The sequence below is a fragment of the Aspergillus bombycis genome (genome assembly GCF_001792695.1).
Source record: "Aspergillus bombycis strain NRRL26010 chromosome Unknown contig00003, whole genome shotgun sequence".
Lineage (NCBI taxonomy): Eukaryota > Fungi > Ascomycota > Eurotiomycetes > Eurotiales > Aspergillaceae > Aspergillus > Aspergillus bombycis.
In genome coordinates this window covers 69,221-84,251 of record NW_019170005.1, presented here as the reverse complement: position 1 = coordinate 84,251, position 15,031 = coordinate 69,221, and the positions used below count along the sequence as shown (strand labels likewise).

Sequence of the window (15,031 nt, the reverse complement as noted above, 5' to 3'; positions counted from 1 at the left end):
GTATTGCCAGGATCTGCCTCGGAGCAACCGTTAAACCATGGACTTTCCCGGAGGGTCCGTTACAAATATACGCGTCCTTGTATGTTAACCTTTACTCGGGTTTGATGTAAGCTCCTAATCCGAGAATCTAGGATGGATTCTCCAATATCTACTGGAGAATATATACGGAAGATCCCAACATTACAAATCTTCCAGGCGAGGCTCCAGCCAACGGTTTCACCATTCTTAAGCATTTAAGTCGCCTCAAGGACTTAGAGCTGCGATTGAGGAACTCGGACTGCTTAGTGTCGAGTTACCCTAGGCGTCTTGGCTTATGGGTATTTTCTGCGACTCCAGAATTTGAGTCTGTGGGCTGTTTGCGGTCAGACGAAAGTAAAGGCGAGCAAAGCAGACTTATTGTTGGCTCATCGACGTTAAAAGGTTTGTACGCCCAAATCCCTTTGGATTTATTCTATGCATTGTACGTTGACTGTGTAACCATAGTCTCTGCGTCCGGGAGTGTTACGCCTCGCGAGCTAGTCAAGAATCTCTCAACAGATCCTCAGACCGCAGGGGGTTCAACCGGGTCGCAACGACCACAGGCCAACCCCACGCCCACGAGACGGGTTGATAGCTATAGTAGCTCTGTTGCAATCTACGCAGCTTTCATTTCAGCCATAACCGGCTCACTAAATCTTCAACTGATTCGTCGCAGTAGTGCGATCCCCCTAGGGTCACGGACCCTCTTCACTGTCGTCGAGAGGGATTACTACGAGACTCCAGAATAGTCGATGATGATCCTTCTTCAATCTCTGCTCTGACTACACTCCAAGTTCAATTGACCTCGGTTGGGAAACTAACGGTGTCTTTGCAGACAACATCACAGCCTGGCATTGCCCCACTATGCAGACTTGGGGAAAGTCCATCCGACGTATGTGATGTAGCTCCCGGAGCTGATATCTGGTTATCACCCAGCGGCTCTGTTGCGAGGCTAGTATCAACCAGCCCAGGTCCACCTAATGCCTCACCTCCATATCCTTCCACGGGAAGCATTGGAACTGATAGTTTGGGCGCTGCCGGACGCAAGCAATGGAAAGCCAACGTGCTAGAGTGGCTAAGAAACTTTGGGCTGCCGATCGATTCTGTTGATGAGACAGCCTGGGTAGAAATTGAAATTTGGGAGCCGTTTTACTCCAGGTTAGCTGGGGAGACTTTACGGCTAAATGAGGATAAGTCATCTACGCTTCCCCTGAAGCGTGTCCTCTGGCCTGCTGTGTATTGCTTTCGGAGAACAAAGTCAGCATCCCCTGGATCCTCACAATGGATGGAAAATGCTTGCCCTGTGGTCAGCGATCCTTTGGATTTTGCAAGGAATTGGCGTGTAGTGGAAAAGCCAACGCATGATGAGACAAGTCCTAAACCCCCGTCTAGTCATCCAGAACAACAATCAAGGAACCCAGAACCATCCTCTGCTACTACTGACATTCTCGAGGGAATAGAAAGCCTATCCCGGGCTTCTGAGTATCCTGATCTCCAGACTATCAGTCTCGTATATCCGACACCGCCAGATGGAGCTGCTGCGATGGGATTGAACCTAGCAGGCCCATCAGATACATTTGCCGAGGAACCAGAACTTGTGCCATCCCTCTTGCAAAACCAAAACAAGCCAAAGTATTACGAGCAGTTTACTACTAAAGATCGCTCGGACGCTGACCCATCAGCGGGATTTGGCCCGTTAGGTGGGCTCGCGGTAGGATCTGGATTATACGACACCAATGGGGATGATGATCTCTTCGGAGACATGGATGAAAGAGACTTTGGCACCAAAGGGATCACCGATGCAGATTTCAATTTCTTCGATGACCCTAGCTTCGCTGCCATGGATACAGATGACCCTGCTGATGATGATGCTCAAGAGATGCTTGACATGACCAACTTAGAGGCCGCAGAGGCACATCCTACTGTCTCTGAAGATGCCATATTAGAAGATATCCCAGCTCAGGAAACACCAGCAGAAGATCTTGAAGTAACCCAAGCAAGCCCAAATGAGGTAACGCCAAAGGTTCAGCCTGAGCACCTAATTGCAGAGGAATCCACAGAAGCAGCCTCGCCTCATATTGAGCAAAACCAAACAATAAGTCCCCCTTTAAGTCCAGTGGAGATCAAGAGAATACTGCTACCAGAACCAAACGGAGACAGTCATGTTCCTACCAAAGGAAACCGCAAGCAAAGCTATTACAACCCAGTTGCGTTCAAACCAAATATGTCTTCCTGGGATCAGAAGTATGGCGCTGACGGCAAGTTCCGATTTACAACTGCGGGTCCATCTGCTTCCAAAGTGTACACAAATTCCGATATTCCAACTGTCGGTATGCCTCGCCGGCGCATTAAGAAATACCCCACCGCTGGCGCCGGCGCGATGGGTCTAGATGGTCACGCCAGTCCATCAAGCGAAGGTCAACATCTACAAACGGTTTTGGATTCTAGCAGCGATACAAGCGACGATAGTGACAATAGTGCTTCGGAAAGTGATGCACCACCGTTGCTAAGTCGCAAGCGAAAACGTGCCCGTTCTAACTCCGTCAGCTCGCCGGCCTTATCTCAGGTGAAATCTCTTGGGGAGGGAGACCAGGAAATCCCTGTCCATAGACCTGAGCATTCAATATTCCTGGGAAACTTACTATCCACATTCTCTGATTGGTCAATGACCGGTTATTTCTCATTAGCAGAGAACCGGTTATTTCCTGTTCTCACCCGCAAAGACATGCAAATTCAAATTGCCCAGTTATTTGTTGACCAAATTACACAGTCCTCTTTGGATCATAAGCTGGATGGAGGCTTCTGTCTCTCCGATCTTGAAACCAAGGCATATTCAGTTCAAAGTTTCCTTGAGGAGGAAGGTGTATTGGGCGGCATTGAAAGACTTGATTTGAATAGCTGGATATCCCTACAGGACAATGAGCAACCCTCTCCTGCACCCAACGGCACCGTAGCCCGGCAACTTTCTCAACGGAAAGAGACGGGAAAGGGTTCAATAACAAAACTGTCTCCGCCACATTTACGCGTGCGTCGCGGCAAGGAATACTTGGAAGCTCTGCCTCCTGCAATCTCATTTTGGGAAACATTCGGTCTGGAACCAGCCGACGGCCCAAAGGATATCTCAGCTTATTGTATTCATCCTCAAATTGCTGGCGATGCTGCCGATGTATTTCTGGAACGCCTAGGGTTACTCTACTCTAGTTGTAACCTTGGAAAACATGGTCGGGGATGTAGGTCTAGTGCCTTCGAAGGTGGGCTTTGCTCCTGGGACGTTGGTCCTTTGGATACTGCACAGTTCCTTCCTGCAATGCAGTCCTTGAAAGTAATATGCGAAGAGCTCGGTACGTTGGTGATCCGGTGAGCAGTATATTAACCATGCACTAACATTCACAGGAACGGCACTTCTGAAAAGTTCCCCGAGCAGTGACAGCCTAGTAATCTACATAATCAATCCGTTTGCGCATGCATCGGCGCTCGTCGATATATGCTCTGCCTTCTGGTGTCTGTTTCAAAAGTATATCGCCGACACCGGCAAGCAACAGGCCCGACAATTAAATGAAGTGGTACTCCAGATCATTCCAATTAGCTTTATAATGTCAACAGGCTCTGTGGTCGTCCCTCCACAAACCCAGTACCTGAACTTGGCACTGGAAATCTACAGTCGATGCCCCCCCCAAGCATTACAGTCGAGTCTCGTGAACTGCGCACCTCCGGTCCTTCTTGCCGAGCCTCTACCTAGGACGATCAGCTTCAGACTCGCCTCTGAGAAAACCTCACCCTTGCAAGAAGGCAAATGTCTTCATATTGCGTACTCAAAAAGTCAAGATCAGCGCTGGATAGGTGTTGCCTGGTCTGACAACTCTGGAGCACTCCAGCGTACAATTTCTTATAATCTACGCTACCGAAATGCCAGTGCTGTTAGGAGCATTTCGGACGTGCGTAGTGAGATTTGGGCGGCGACAAAGGACATCGTCGACAGGATTCAAGCGCGATGGAAGGTTTTCGTCGTGAGCACCGAGCCTGTCGATCAGGACGAAGTTGACGGTACGGATGTCCTCAAATTGTCTTGGGTACATTTTGCTAACTTGTATTCACAGCATGGACGGGTTTTATCGAGCAGTATAACAAGGCAAACTCCATACCATTGGAGCTGACGATATTGAGCGTAAATACTGCGCCCGATCTACACCTTGAACCTCCCTTCTTACCCATGTCTATGAGCGTCTTTAATCCACAGACCTCTTCAACACCTGTTGCTACGCCGAATGCTAGTGGCAATGTCTTTTCGCCGGATCAATCGGGCACTGCGCCTACACCTCCTAGTGGCGGAAATGCACCTGCAAATGCCTCAACACCCACAGAACCTACTCTGGAGGCGGAATCTGAATCCGTTCTTACAGATATCTGCGATGAGTCCTGGGGCGTGATACTCTCCCATCGCCTCAACAATTCGCCGCACCTCACCGAGTACCGACCAGCGTTGGCTAGCGGTTACCTACTTCGCCGAAAGGGAGACACCGACGGGGACGGTGTATATGCTATGACCCTTAATCTTATATATGCCCAACGACCTTCTTCCTGCGAAACAATTCTTCGAGAAACTCTAGGAATGTACCGTGATCTCGGCACCCTTGCTCGAGCCAGGGGTACCCGCACTGTACAACGAAACACATTACCTTGGCATATCGCCACAGCAGTAAGAGCACAGGAAATGCTAAGTCATGTTTTGTGATTTGTGACTGATTTGATACCATGTTCAACGGCAATGGGTGGCGTTGAAGGTTGTTTGGGTTCCTTTTTGCTTCTGTACATAAGCGGCTCTTGTTTGGCGCTCGCAAGATTGGATATACCAGGCGTACCTTGTTTTTTTCTCTTCTCTATGTATCATTCAAATATTTCTGTATCAAAGTGCTTCAAGTGCTGTTATTGTTCATTGCATATGGAGCGGGAAAGCATAGTTGGTTTTTGAACTAGAGCTTTGTGCACATCAGGATATATATCATATCATATACAGCACTCTTTAGAATGAGCTCTTCTTTTTGCATTAAAATTAGCAGCAACTGTCTGAAAACTTCAATATGACATAATTCTCCTTCTAATAGATCACAATATCTCTAATTCTCCTTATCTATTCATAATCTCTCAATTCTACTCCAAACACCTCGTAACATTCATCAACAATTCTAACGATATCATATACGATCACATGACCACAATCCGCTTATCGTATCTAATCTCCCGGTGATATCGAAAAATTCAAAGATTTATATATCAACAACCCAAACCTCCATTGCTCATCTCACAGGGTCATACATACTCTCACAAGCCCTCCGTCCACCGATACCACCATAGCGAACATAACTAAGCAATCAAAAACGGAAACCAACGCACCGCGCACCAGCAAACACCAAGAAGCGTATCCAACCCCGCCATACAAATCCGCAACCAACGAAAACCACCCCCCCCACGAAGAAATCAAATCTGCCCCAGCGCTTCCCCTAAGTACCAAAAAGCAGGAAATCCTTATAAAGCGCCAAAATGTCTCAACAACTGCTGCAAGAAAACCAGCCGAACTCCACCTCCTCCTACCTTGACCTCGGCATTACGCTCGCAATCCACAACTGGCCCGCTCTCACTCTAGCCGTGCAGTCCAACTGGGGTGGTCCAACATCATCCGACAAGCGCGATTGGCTCTGTGGTGCGATTTCTGACATGCTGAATGATCGGCCGGAGACGGATGCGGAGGATCTCGAGGACGTGTTGATCCAGGTTATGAATGATGAGTTCGACGTGGTTATTGACGATGAGAGTGCGGTGCCTGTTGCGGCCGAGATTATGGAGGTGAGGGAGTTGGTGGCGAAAGGCGATATCGATCCTATTAAGCAGATGTGGGAGAACTACCAGACGAAGAGTCAGCAGAAGGCTAGTAATGTTGCGGCGGCTTTTAAGAGGGGCGAGGATGAGGACCAGGATTCTGAGGATGATGACGAGGAGGATGAGGAGGACGATGTTGATATGGGGGAGGCTCCTGCTTTGGTTAGGGCTCCGAAGGAGAAGGTTCAACCTGAGGTGGATGAGGATGGGTTTACCAAGGTTGTTGGAAAGAAGAAGCGGTGATTTTCCTTCTCTTATCTTCATTATGTGTTTTGGCTGCTATGAGCTGTTTAGATATAGATACTTTCTGCATGTCCATATGGGTATTACTTCATGATTCGATGCGTTGATGGATATACGTGGATATCTACATGTAATGTAAACCGGTGTGAAACGTCCAAGCAAATTTTTTACCATTCCAGGGAAGAAACAGCAGGAAAAACAATCTATAAGAAAGGAAAATTTCATCATCATCAACCGAGAAGAAGTCTGCTGATCTTCTCATCCACCTTCTGCCCACCCATACCTCCCTGACCGTAGTCGGTTCAATTGCAGCCGTAACCCACCAAGGGTCAAGAAGACTGAGATAGAAGTCGCCCGGTTTTTTTGTGATTATGTGTGCTTAATTCTCTTCCTCACTCTTGATGAGCTTGGTGATCATACCAATGGCAACGGTTTGTCCCTATTGAAGTTTCAACTAGTTAGCTTTTTAGTCAACAAGTATATAATACAGCTGCTTACCTGATCACGCAGAGTGAACCGTCCCATTTGGTTGTAGTCCTCGAAACGCTCGACACAGACGGCACCAGCAGAGCTAGTGACATCAAGACGGGCGATGATCGTCTGACCCTTGCTGGCGAAGGGAGGTGGGCGCTTGCTCCTACGGCCTGTACCAGGCTCGCACTTGTGAAGCAGGGCGGAAAATGTAACCTCTTCAACGGCTGAGTGAACGTGCATAACACAGTTGTAACCGGCAGTGAGGATGCTCTTCAGATCGAGAATCCTAATCTTGGCCTCAAAGCTCGACACACAGTTCACCAAACGCTTAGGAGAGCAAAGTACAAATCCGGGAAGGAGATCTTCTTCTTCCACACCACGAAGACGCATGCGGACTTGGTCACCGCAAGTGGCTGTCGGGATCTCATCCTCAGTCTCTCCATAGAGAGCTGTGATCTCAACCTTGGTGCGGTTGGGCATAATGATACAGTTGCCGTTCTTCTTGACCACACCGGATTCAACGCGACCTTCCACCATGGTACCCATGTCACGATACTTCGCGGTAATAGGCATCATGAATGGCGCATTGATCTTACGCTCGGGCAACTTCATGTTGGACAAGTACTCCAAAAGAGAGGGGCCATCGTACCAAGGCGCAAGGTCCTTAGAGACACGATCCTTGATACCGAATGTCTTTTGAGCGGAGATAGGCATGAAGGTAAGATCATCCTTTTTGTAGCCGAGGGCCTCCAGGAACTTGGAGACCTTGACCGTGCACTCCTTGAAACGAGCATGACTCCATTCCACAGTAGGGTCGTCCATCTTGTTGACAGCAACGACCAGCTTCTGGACACCTGTGTTTCTCGCCAACAAAGCGTGTTCACGAGTCTGACCACCCTTTTCAAATCCAGTTTCGTATTCACCCTTTCGCGCGGAGATAACCAGAACACCAACGTCAGCTTGTGAAGCGCCACCAATCATGTGGTGAACGTATGCTTTGTGACCAGGAGCATCCAGAATGGAGAAGTGTCTCTCGACAGGTCCGTCAGGCGACTGCACATCAAGCTTGAAGTGAGCGCGGCCTACCTCGACCGTCTTTCCCTTGGCTCGCTCTTCGTTCGTCAAATCCAAAGCCCAAGAAAGATACCAAGTCTCACGACCGGCTTCCTTGGCATCTCTCTTATACTTATCCAAAGTTCGCTCATCCACCATGCCAGTGACGTACAGGATGGATCCACCCAGGGTAGACTTTCCGGCATCAACGTGTCCGATGAACACGATATTCACGTGCTCCTTCTTCTCACCATAAATTTCCTTCAGTGTGGCTTCGTCAACGTCGGCTTGTTGCTCCTTGGCAACGGCATCTGCGGCACGGGTAGCCTTAGCAACTTCAGCTCGGGAAGGGCTGGCTCTCCCGGGGCTAGAGCGACCCGACGCAGGAGCAGGAGATGATTTGCCGCTGGCGGCAGCCTTCTGTTCTGCCTTCTTCTCCGTCTTCTCAATAGCCTTAGTAGCCGTCACCTTGGCGGCTGCCTGAGCAGCATCGGATCCCTTGGAGTCTCCGGGAGTCGCAGATCCCGAAGATGGTGTTTTTGACGCAGGAGCAGGAGAGGGGGTACCGATCGAAAGAACCTTGGTCTTAGGGGCAGCAGGAGAGTCGCTAGCGCCGCCGATAGACAGAACCTTAGTTTTGGGAGCGGCGGCGGCAGGTTTGGGCGCCGATTGGGCAGGCTGGGATTCAGCAGCCTTGGGCTGCTGCGTAGCTTGGGGTGGCTGCTGAGCAAATTGTTGCTGTTGCTGTGGTTGCTGGTAACCGCCGTATTGCTGGTTGTAAGTTTGGTTGTAGCCACCAGGCTGCTGAGCATACGCTCCATACTGACCATACGACTGCTGCTGTTGACCATATTGGTAACCACCATAGCCTTGCTGGCCATACTGGCCGTACTGCGGGAAGCCACCGTACCCTTGGAAAGACTGGCCGGGAACGAAAGAAGCGGCTCCTGGTTGAAAAGAGGCCACTCCTGGGCGGAAAGAGGGAGCTTGGGGCTGTGGTCGGGACTGTGCGTTCAAGTTGACGCCCTCAGTCTGCTGAGAGAGTTCATCCTCCCAGGACTCCGGAGTTTGGCCGGCCATGTTTAAATTTGAAGAGCAGAAAACAAGGCGAACAAACCAAACACGTCTATATCGAAAAGAAAGGAGATATAGTGTGGAGGTGGATCTAAAAGTTGACGAGTGAAGGGTAGTTTAGATAGTGAGGGGCCTTTGGAAAGCGTCGATTTTGCAGCCGCTGACTCAGCTATAAAACGGGCTCTTCCCCGCCTTCGCCCAATCAGGGGACTTTTGCATTGTTTGCTTGGAGGGATTGTAGACGGTGCATAACGATGTACCTTGGCCATATACTGGGTTTTGCTATGATATTGAATATTACCCAGTAGTGTCCTATTCTGGAAGAACCGCCAAGACTGTGGATTTTGGTGGCGTACAGCTTGCGCATGGTCTTCTCTTACGGGTTGTCTATCACAGACAGTCTTTTTGTTATCGATAAGCAACGCAAACCCCTCGAGCGTTGTCCGCCACATACAATACATTTTGATATCGGCAATCAATCTGAGATTGGGTTGCCTAACGGATTCGGAAAGATATAAAGGAACATTGATTGAAGCTACGGCGCCATACAGCCTTGCGGTTGCAATATGGATGCATTTTTGACCAGAGTATGCTCTTATGACTTTACACATCTTATGTGCGATGTCTGAAACTAATACAATACATCTTCGGTAGCTCACTCATCAGGCTATGAACTATGCCCTTCGGTAAGTATACTGCCTCGGGATGTCAACATCTGTCTTATAGACTAACACATCTAATATTTTAGCTCTGGAATCGCTATAACGGCCAAATATGCTATTCGCCAGTCGTCGCGGCTGCTTAAAGTAAGTGATAATGATCATACTGGTCGCTAGCTAGGTGTTCAAGAATTCAGACAAACTGACCTTTCGATGGTAGAATGTTGAGAATGCCGAAGAACGCGAAGAGCTACTTGTACTACAACAGCGGCTGGAAAGCAAGATCCAGGTAGAGCACTCTGGATGTATGATTTCAGCTAATCTTAACACACTTGCTGATGCGAAGGACAGGTTATTTCACCTGCTATTGATATGATCGAGCTAATGTAGGTAATCCGGGATTATTTGAATTTTAGATTAAGCTCTGACTCTGCCTAGTGCTGCACGAGGAAACACGTCTCTTGAGTCCGCAGTTTCTCTCACACAATCTTTACGGTGGGATATTCAGGCCTTGGGCCAGCGATTGGCGAATGCTGCTGCGTCTGAAGAAATAATCCGAAAAGGGGGGCAGTCCTCAAGAAGTCGCTCTCAAAATGATGAAGAGATCAAGTCCATAATAAAGGACATCAGGAGGCTTTTAGTGCGAATCGAGGATGCAGTGCCGCTTATGAATCTTGCCATCACTACCTCCGGTGCCAAATTATCAACTAACCTCCCAGCGACTATATCACCATCTCGGTTGCTGCAGGCCAGTACCTTTCTTACCGCTGGTGACACCCAGTACTCAATGTCCCCATCACAAGCGGTCCAGATAGGTCCTACTTTTACTCTATCAATGTACATGCTTTTCGCAAGTCATCTCCGACCCCACGATGGAGACGGCATTCGTGAAACAACGTGGAAGGAGGTCATGCATAAAGCACGTTTGAAACTTCGACGGGTACCAATGGACCTTGCTGTCAATTCCCAAACACAGCTACCGCGCACGCAAATCGCCGCCGAAGCAAGGGTAGATGAGTATGCTTACCAACTCCTAATTATAGAGGATTTGGATGATGGAAGGGTCCATACGTTTGAAGAGGGTGAGCTTCAACCTCAGGCTTTTGAAGGTGTAGCTTCCGCTGGTGTGCGCGAGATTCTTCCAATACACCAGATCTCGAAGATCTTCTATGCCGACACTGGAAAAATTCTGAATATCAGCCCCGATGGCGAGGTTAACAATCCGGTAATACTCCTGAAGAGAGATATCAATGCTATACCTCCACGGCGTATGGTTGAAAGGGATGAAGCATTCGGTTATTCAAACGAAGACTCGGATCAAGACGAGGAAGTAGATGAGGTCCAGGCACAGCTGGACGCCCAGTTAAATGGGGCGGGCGCTCCGTCCACTTATCCCAACTTTCACGAGAGCTCAATACCAGAAGAATGGCGCCTTCCCAGAGACCTTGACCCTGAGTGGATCGCGTTCGAGGTTTACAATGAAGATGACGAGTCAGACTCAGAATCCGATTACGAGAACCCTGGATCCTCGGCCAAGGGGGGATCCATCGATCCAGAGCTTATAGCGAAACTTTCCCTTGATTCAGATGCAACACCGTCTAGGCATGGAGCTTTAGGACAGTCGCCCTCTTCTCAGCATATGACTACAACTACAGTCTCAAACCCTCATTTCAATAACATCCGTACTTCTCTGTCCCTCCTAGAGACGCTCCTCCGTCTCACATCACTGCAACAATTCCAGCAGCAGTCCCATCTATCTATTAGCGATGAACTCCTGAATTTCTTCTTGGAGGAGTCTTCAACCACTGGAGCTGGCGGAGACGAACAACATCGTCAGCGTCTTCGCGCTGATGCACGTCGCAGAGTCGGATGGGATCCCTACGATGAAAGTCCTATGAAGCGACGGGGCGAAGATTACCAGTATGGCTGGGTCCCCGAAGGCACGCCATCAGCGTACCCGCGTGAAAGCAGCGAATTTCCCTATTCTCCTAGCGACAGGCTCCGAGACTTCCAGCTTCGCTCCCGAGAGAATACACCGGAGACCCCTCCACGGTCTCGTCGTAATACTCCCAGGCAACCCGACATGAGACAGCACAGTACCCTACGCAGTACGCCTGCATATATGGACAGGGGCTCACGGAAAAACTCTCCGCTGCCTAATCGGTCTACGCCTGTAGCTGGCGATGATTCGGAGCGTGTTGGACGTGAATCAAGTGAGGAGAAACCATAAATCTTACGATGGAAGGCGAATTGCAGACTAGATATCACTGTAAATATACTGACCACGACATAGCAACGGACTAGTAATCTCATCTGAACGTTTAGAAAGAGCTATCAGCGGCGGAGACGCAGAATGTTAACGCAATGTGTATTACGCATATTTTCAGAATAATCAACACGCGCAATACAGCAGTAAAGTCAAGGCGTATGTAAGCTGGCTCATTTGTAATGGTTTGTACGATTTGCTTGCTTGTGTTTTCTTATTTCCCATGCACAACCTAGACATCACTGTACAGAGTACATCAAGTAAGCATATTATTGTCAAAAGAAATGCCTCCTTACTCTAAGCCAGAACCATGGCCAAAAACGGACGGGTCTTTGAGAACATTGGCATCATTCTCCAGGGTTCATACATTGGCCACCACTGGAATACGATATCCAAGATACTCATCCGCCTGGAAATTGCAATGGAAAAGCCCGAAGGGTGCGATAGATCGCCAGTGAAGCACTTCGAGCATCATAGCCCTGAGGTAGGACAAGTTGGCCATGTCGTTAAAGGTAGGTAGTCGATCGCCACCAACCACACGATCAAGTTCCGCTTAGGCTAATTTCATGGCCTCGAGGCACAGAACGACGGCCATCATGAAGACCTTTCGTTGTAATTGCCGTGGACTCTACTCCACCTTGCGCCAGGAGCCCCATCACAGATGCAATGTCCGCTAAGGAAACTTTTCCGGGCCCCTTCACACGTCCAAACTCCTTTGACCAGTTTCGGCAGGCTCTGGTTGGGGCACGACGGACATTTTATTCAAGAATCGTCATGCTATATCCGTGCGCTTTTCTTCCTAGGCGCTTCCAAGGAGCCACGCAGGCTGGAAGGGAGTCCCCGAAAGGGAACAGCTTCACAAGCACATAGTATGACATAGCAAAAGATCACAACTCACAGCCGATCATCTGCAAGGGTTAGCATCTACTCAATGCGTCTCGGCGGCTTAAGCACGTGTCTAAGATTCAACTTAAACCCTTATCAGTATAATTAACTTGAGACCAACCGCCATTCTCCGCGGAATGCAAGGAATGCATTGGGCACAGAGGCTCAGAGCCTTATCTCGCATCACGATTCACGTGCCGATCGAACATCGTACAGAAAGCAGCACTTATGCTTCTCAAAGATCAGGCCAACCCAGGTATGATACTCGCCATTCTTGAGACATCCAAAAGGCTATCCAAAACCGAGTCCCCAAGAATATTAAACGTAGTCCAGTTGTACTATGAGGTCATATCTTGAGCTACTCTACCACGCTCTCCTTTCAAATGCAGCTGTTTCAAAAGAATTTTAACATAGGATTCAATGATTGAGGCTTGGTATTACATAGTCCGGAAAACTCACGGGGCAATATCCGTCGAAATCTTCTATGCTTTGCTGTGTCGCATGCAATGATATTGTTACGGCCAAAGTTGGGGTGATTGTAGAAAATGGGATCCTTGTCGTTGCCTGGTAAACCTTCCTTTTTGGTGACCATAGATATTCTCCCCAGCCTGCGTGGCTTGGATATAAACTCGTCAGGCGCCACACGTACCACTTCACCACACTGTCCATGAAACCGCATGACTTCAGATGGAATATGTCCACTAAGTGATTTCCAGATCCATGGGATGAGGGATATTGCTAAAAAAAAATCCATACGATGATATAATTAGATAGAGAAATCAAGAATAAAGAAGTAAATGAATAAGGGCAAGATAGGGGACCAGGGTATAAAAATAGAGATAGCTCCCCAGATAGTTCAAATAATCAACAAACTTCTACCTCATATTTTCAACACTATATATTGATATCACGTAAATCGCTGAAGAACGCAAGTAAATAGGGAGGATCCTGCAACGCCAACGAAGTAGATAAAGAAGCAACAACCCTAACTCCTAGCACCCTCATTACCAAGTGGTATTCGGACCAGCCAGCGGTCAAGTAATTGGTCAAGTTGTGACTATTAAGGGGTACCCTCTTCTATTGACCAATTCATCTTTAATTTCATTTCTTACTCCCAGTCATCATCGCTGTCGTCATCCTTTGCTTTCTCCTTAGGGCTTGCAGGAGTCCGGCTGGTGGCACCACTGACCAAATCATAACTGGATTCACTGTCAGGCTGGGATTGTTGGTCGTTAGACTTGCGGGGCTCATTGGGTTTCAATGCTTTGTTCTCAGAAGCAGCGGCGGCAGAGCCCTGGGCGACGTTGGCCTTGTTGCTGTCAACTTTAGCTTGAGGGGTAGAGGGCGAATCGGTATCATCATCCGAATCATCATCCCAACCAACCTCTTCCTCGTCGTCAACATTGGCGCCTGCAAGCTATAGTTAGATATTTTCTTTATAGAACGGGTAGCGCAGCACAGTCTAGCAAGCAGCAGAAGACTTACCCTTAAGAAGCTCTTTGCGCTTCTGCTCTTCAGTCTCAATGACGAGACGAAGGAAATAGTACCGGCACCAAAAGCTTGCATAATCAACTTGCTCAGGCACCAGCTTCTCCATCGCAGTCCGCAACTCAGGGTACTTCTCAAGATCGGCAGCGATTTCAGTGGTCTTGTTGTCCACATTGAACTTCTCCTTGAACGTAGGCCACTCATCGCTCACCGGGTCCTTAGTGAAGCTCTCCATATTGGAATGAATAACATGCAACTGCGCCTCAAACCGAGTAGCATGGATGACCCTTTTGCCCTCCGCATCTTTACTCTCGAAGAGGAGCTTGCTGGAATCCGATTCCGGAGGAACAATGCTAACCGCATCGCGCAACTTCTGCCCAATATTCATTCAAACCGCATAATAGCTTCATCGGCAGCCTCCTCCGCCTTCTCAATCTCCTTCAGCCGTCTAGCAGCTTCCGCCTTAAACCTCGACAGGAAGCCCTCTCCGGCACCCGACTCCCCCTGAGCATCCACCGACCGAGACGTCTCTGGCGTAGCAGCCGTCTCCCCCTCTCCCGCCTTATCCGTGGCACCGGCATTAAATGCTGTACTCAGGGACAGACCGCGCGTGCGCCCCACGATACTCTGCTTCAGGTCCGAGAAGCCCTTGGCGGCTTCCTCGCTGGCCGCGGCGTACTCCTGCTTCGCGCCCTCATAGTAAGTCTCGCCTTGTTTGCGAACGTTGTCCCACAGGCCGCCAATGCGCATACCCCATGGGCTCGCGGAGAAGGCGCGGAAGGTTTCCTGCAGCTCGGCGTTCAGGTCAACGTTTGACTGCTGCTGTGTTTTGTTCTCGTCTTGGGCGGATCCCTCCTTCTTGGAGTTGTCGTTGGAGGAGAGGATCTCCCCTTGGATGTGATCGTATGCGATATCCATGACCCTTTTTTTTGGTATGTGCGCGACGTAAGTTGAAAAGCCTCGGATCCGGCTGAGTGCTTGATAGCGGAGCTGCGGA

The 15,031-nt window shown here is 49.1% G+C and overlaps 5 protein-coding genes across 5 annotated transcripts; 3 read left to right on the top strand and 2 right to left on the bottom strand.

Moving 5' to 3' along the window:
* Positions 1-37: 37 nt before the first annotated feature.
* ABOM_000849 (uncharacterized protein) lies at positions 38-4,750 on the top strand (the record flags this gene model as incomplete). Its single annotated transcript, XM_022527979.1, has 6 exons — positions 38-79; positions 132-420; positions 484-605; positions 698-3,359; positions 3,412-4,062; positions 4,116-4,750. 6 exons carry the CDS (start codon positions 38-40, stop codon positions 4,748-4,750), a joined length of 4,401 nt encoding a protein of 1,466 aa, XP_022394206.1.
* Positions 4,751-5,556: 806 nt separating this feature from the next.
* ABOM_000848 (pre-rRNA-processing TSR2 family protein) lies at positions 5,557-6,135 on the top strand (the record flags this gene model as incomplete). The annotated part of the gene is made up of 1 exon (XM_022527978.1): positions 5,557-6,135. One exon carries the CDS (start codon positions 5,557-5,559, stop codon positions 6,133-6,135), a length of 579 nt encoding a protein of 192 aa, XP_022394207.1.
* Positions 6,136-6,514: 379 nt separating this feature from the next.
* Positions 6,515-8,742, bottom strand: ABOM_000847 (translation termination factor GTPase eRF3; the record flags this gene model as incomplete). Its single annotated transcript, XM_022527977.1, has 2 exons — positions 6,515-6,574; positions 6,634-8,742. 2 exons carry the CDS (start codon positions 8,740-8,742, stop codon positions 6,515-6,517), a joined length of 2,169 nt encoding a protein of 722 aa, XP_022394212.1.
* Positions 8,743-9,302: 560 nt separating this feature from the next.
* On the top strand, positions 9,303-11,625 carry ABOM_000846 (RanGTP-binding protein; the record flags this gene model as incomplete). Its single annotated transcript, XM_022527976.1, has 6 exons — positions 9,303-9,323; positions 9,391-9,422; positions 9,485-9,542; positions 9,616-9,684; positions 9,747-9,781; positions 9,834-11,625. 6 exons carry the CDS (start codon positions 9,303-9,305, stop codon positions 11,623-11,625), a joined length of 2,007 nt encoding a protein of 668 aa, XP_022394213.1.
* A 2,029-nt stretch (positions 11,626-13,654) lies between these two features.
* Positions 13,655-14,952, bottom strand: ABOM_000845 (BSD domain-containing protein; the record flags this gene model as incomplete). Its single annotated transcript, XM_022527975.1, has 3 exons — positions 13,655-13,956; positions 14,032-14,387; positions 14,429-14,952. 3 exons carry the CDS (start codon positions 14,950-14,952, stop codon positions 13,655-13,657), a joined length of 1,182 nt encoding a protein of 393 aa, XP_022394214.1.
* Between the last annotated feature and the right edge of the window lie 79 nt (positions 14,953-15,031).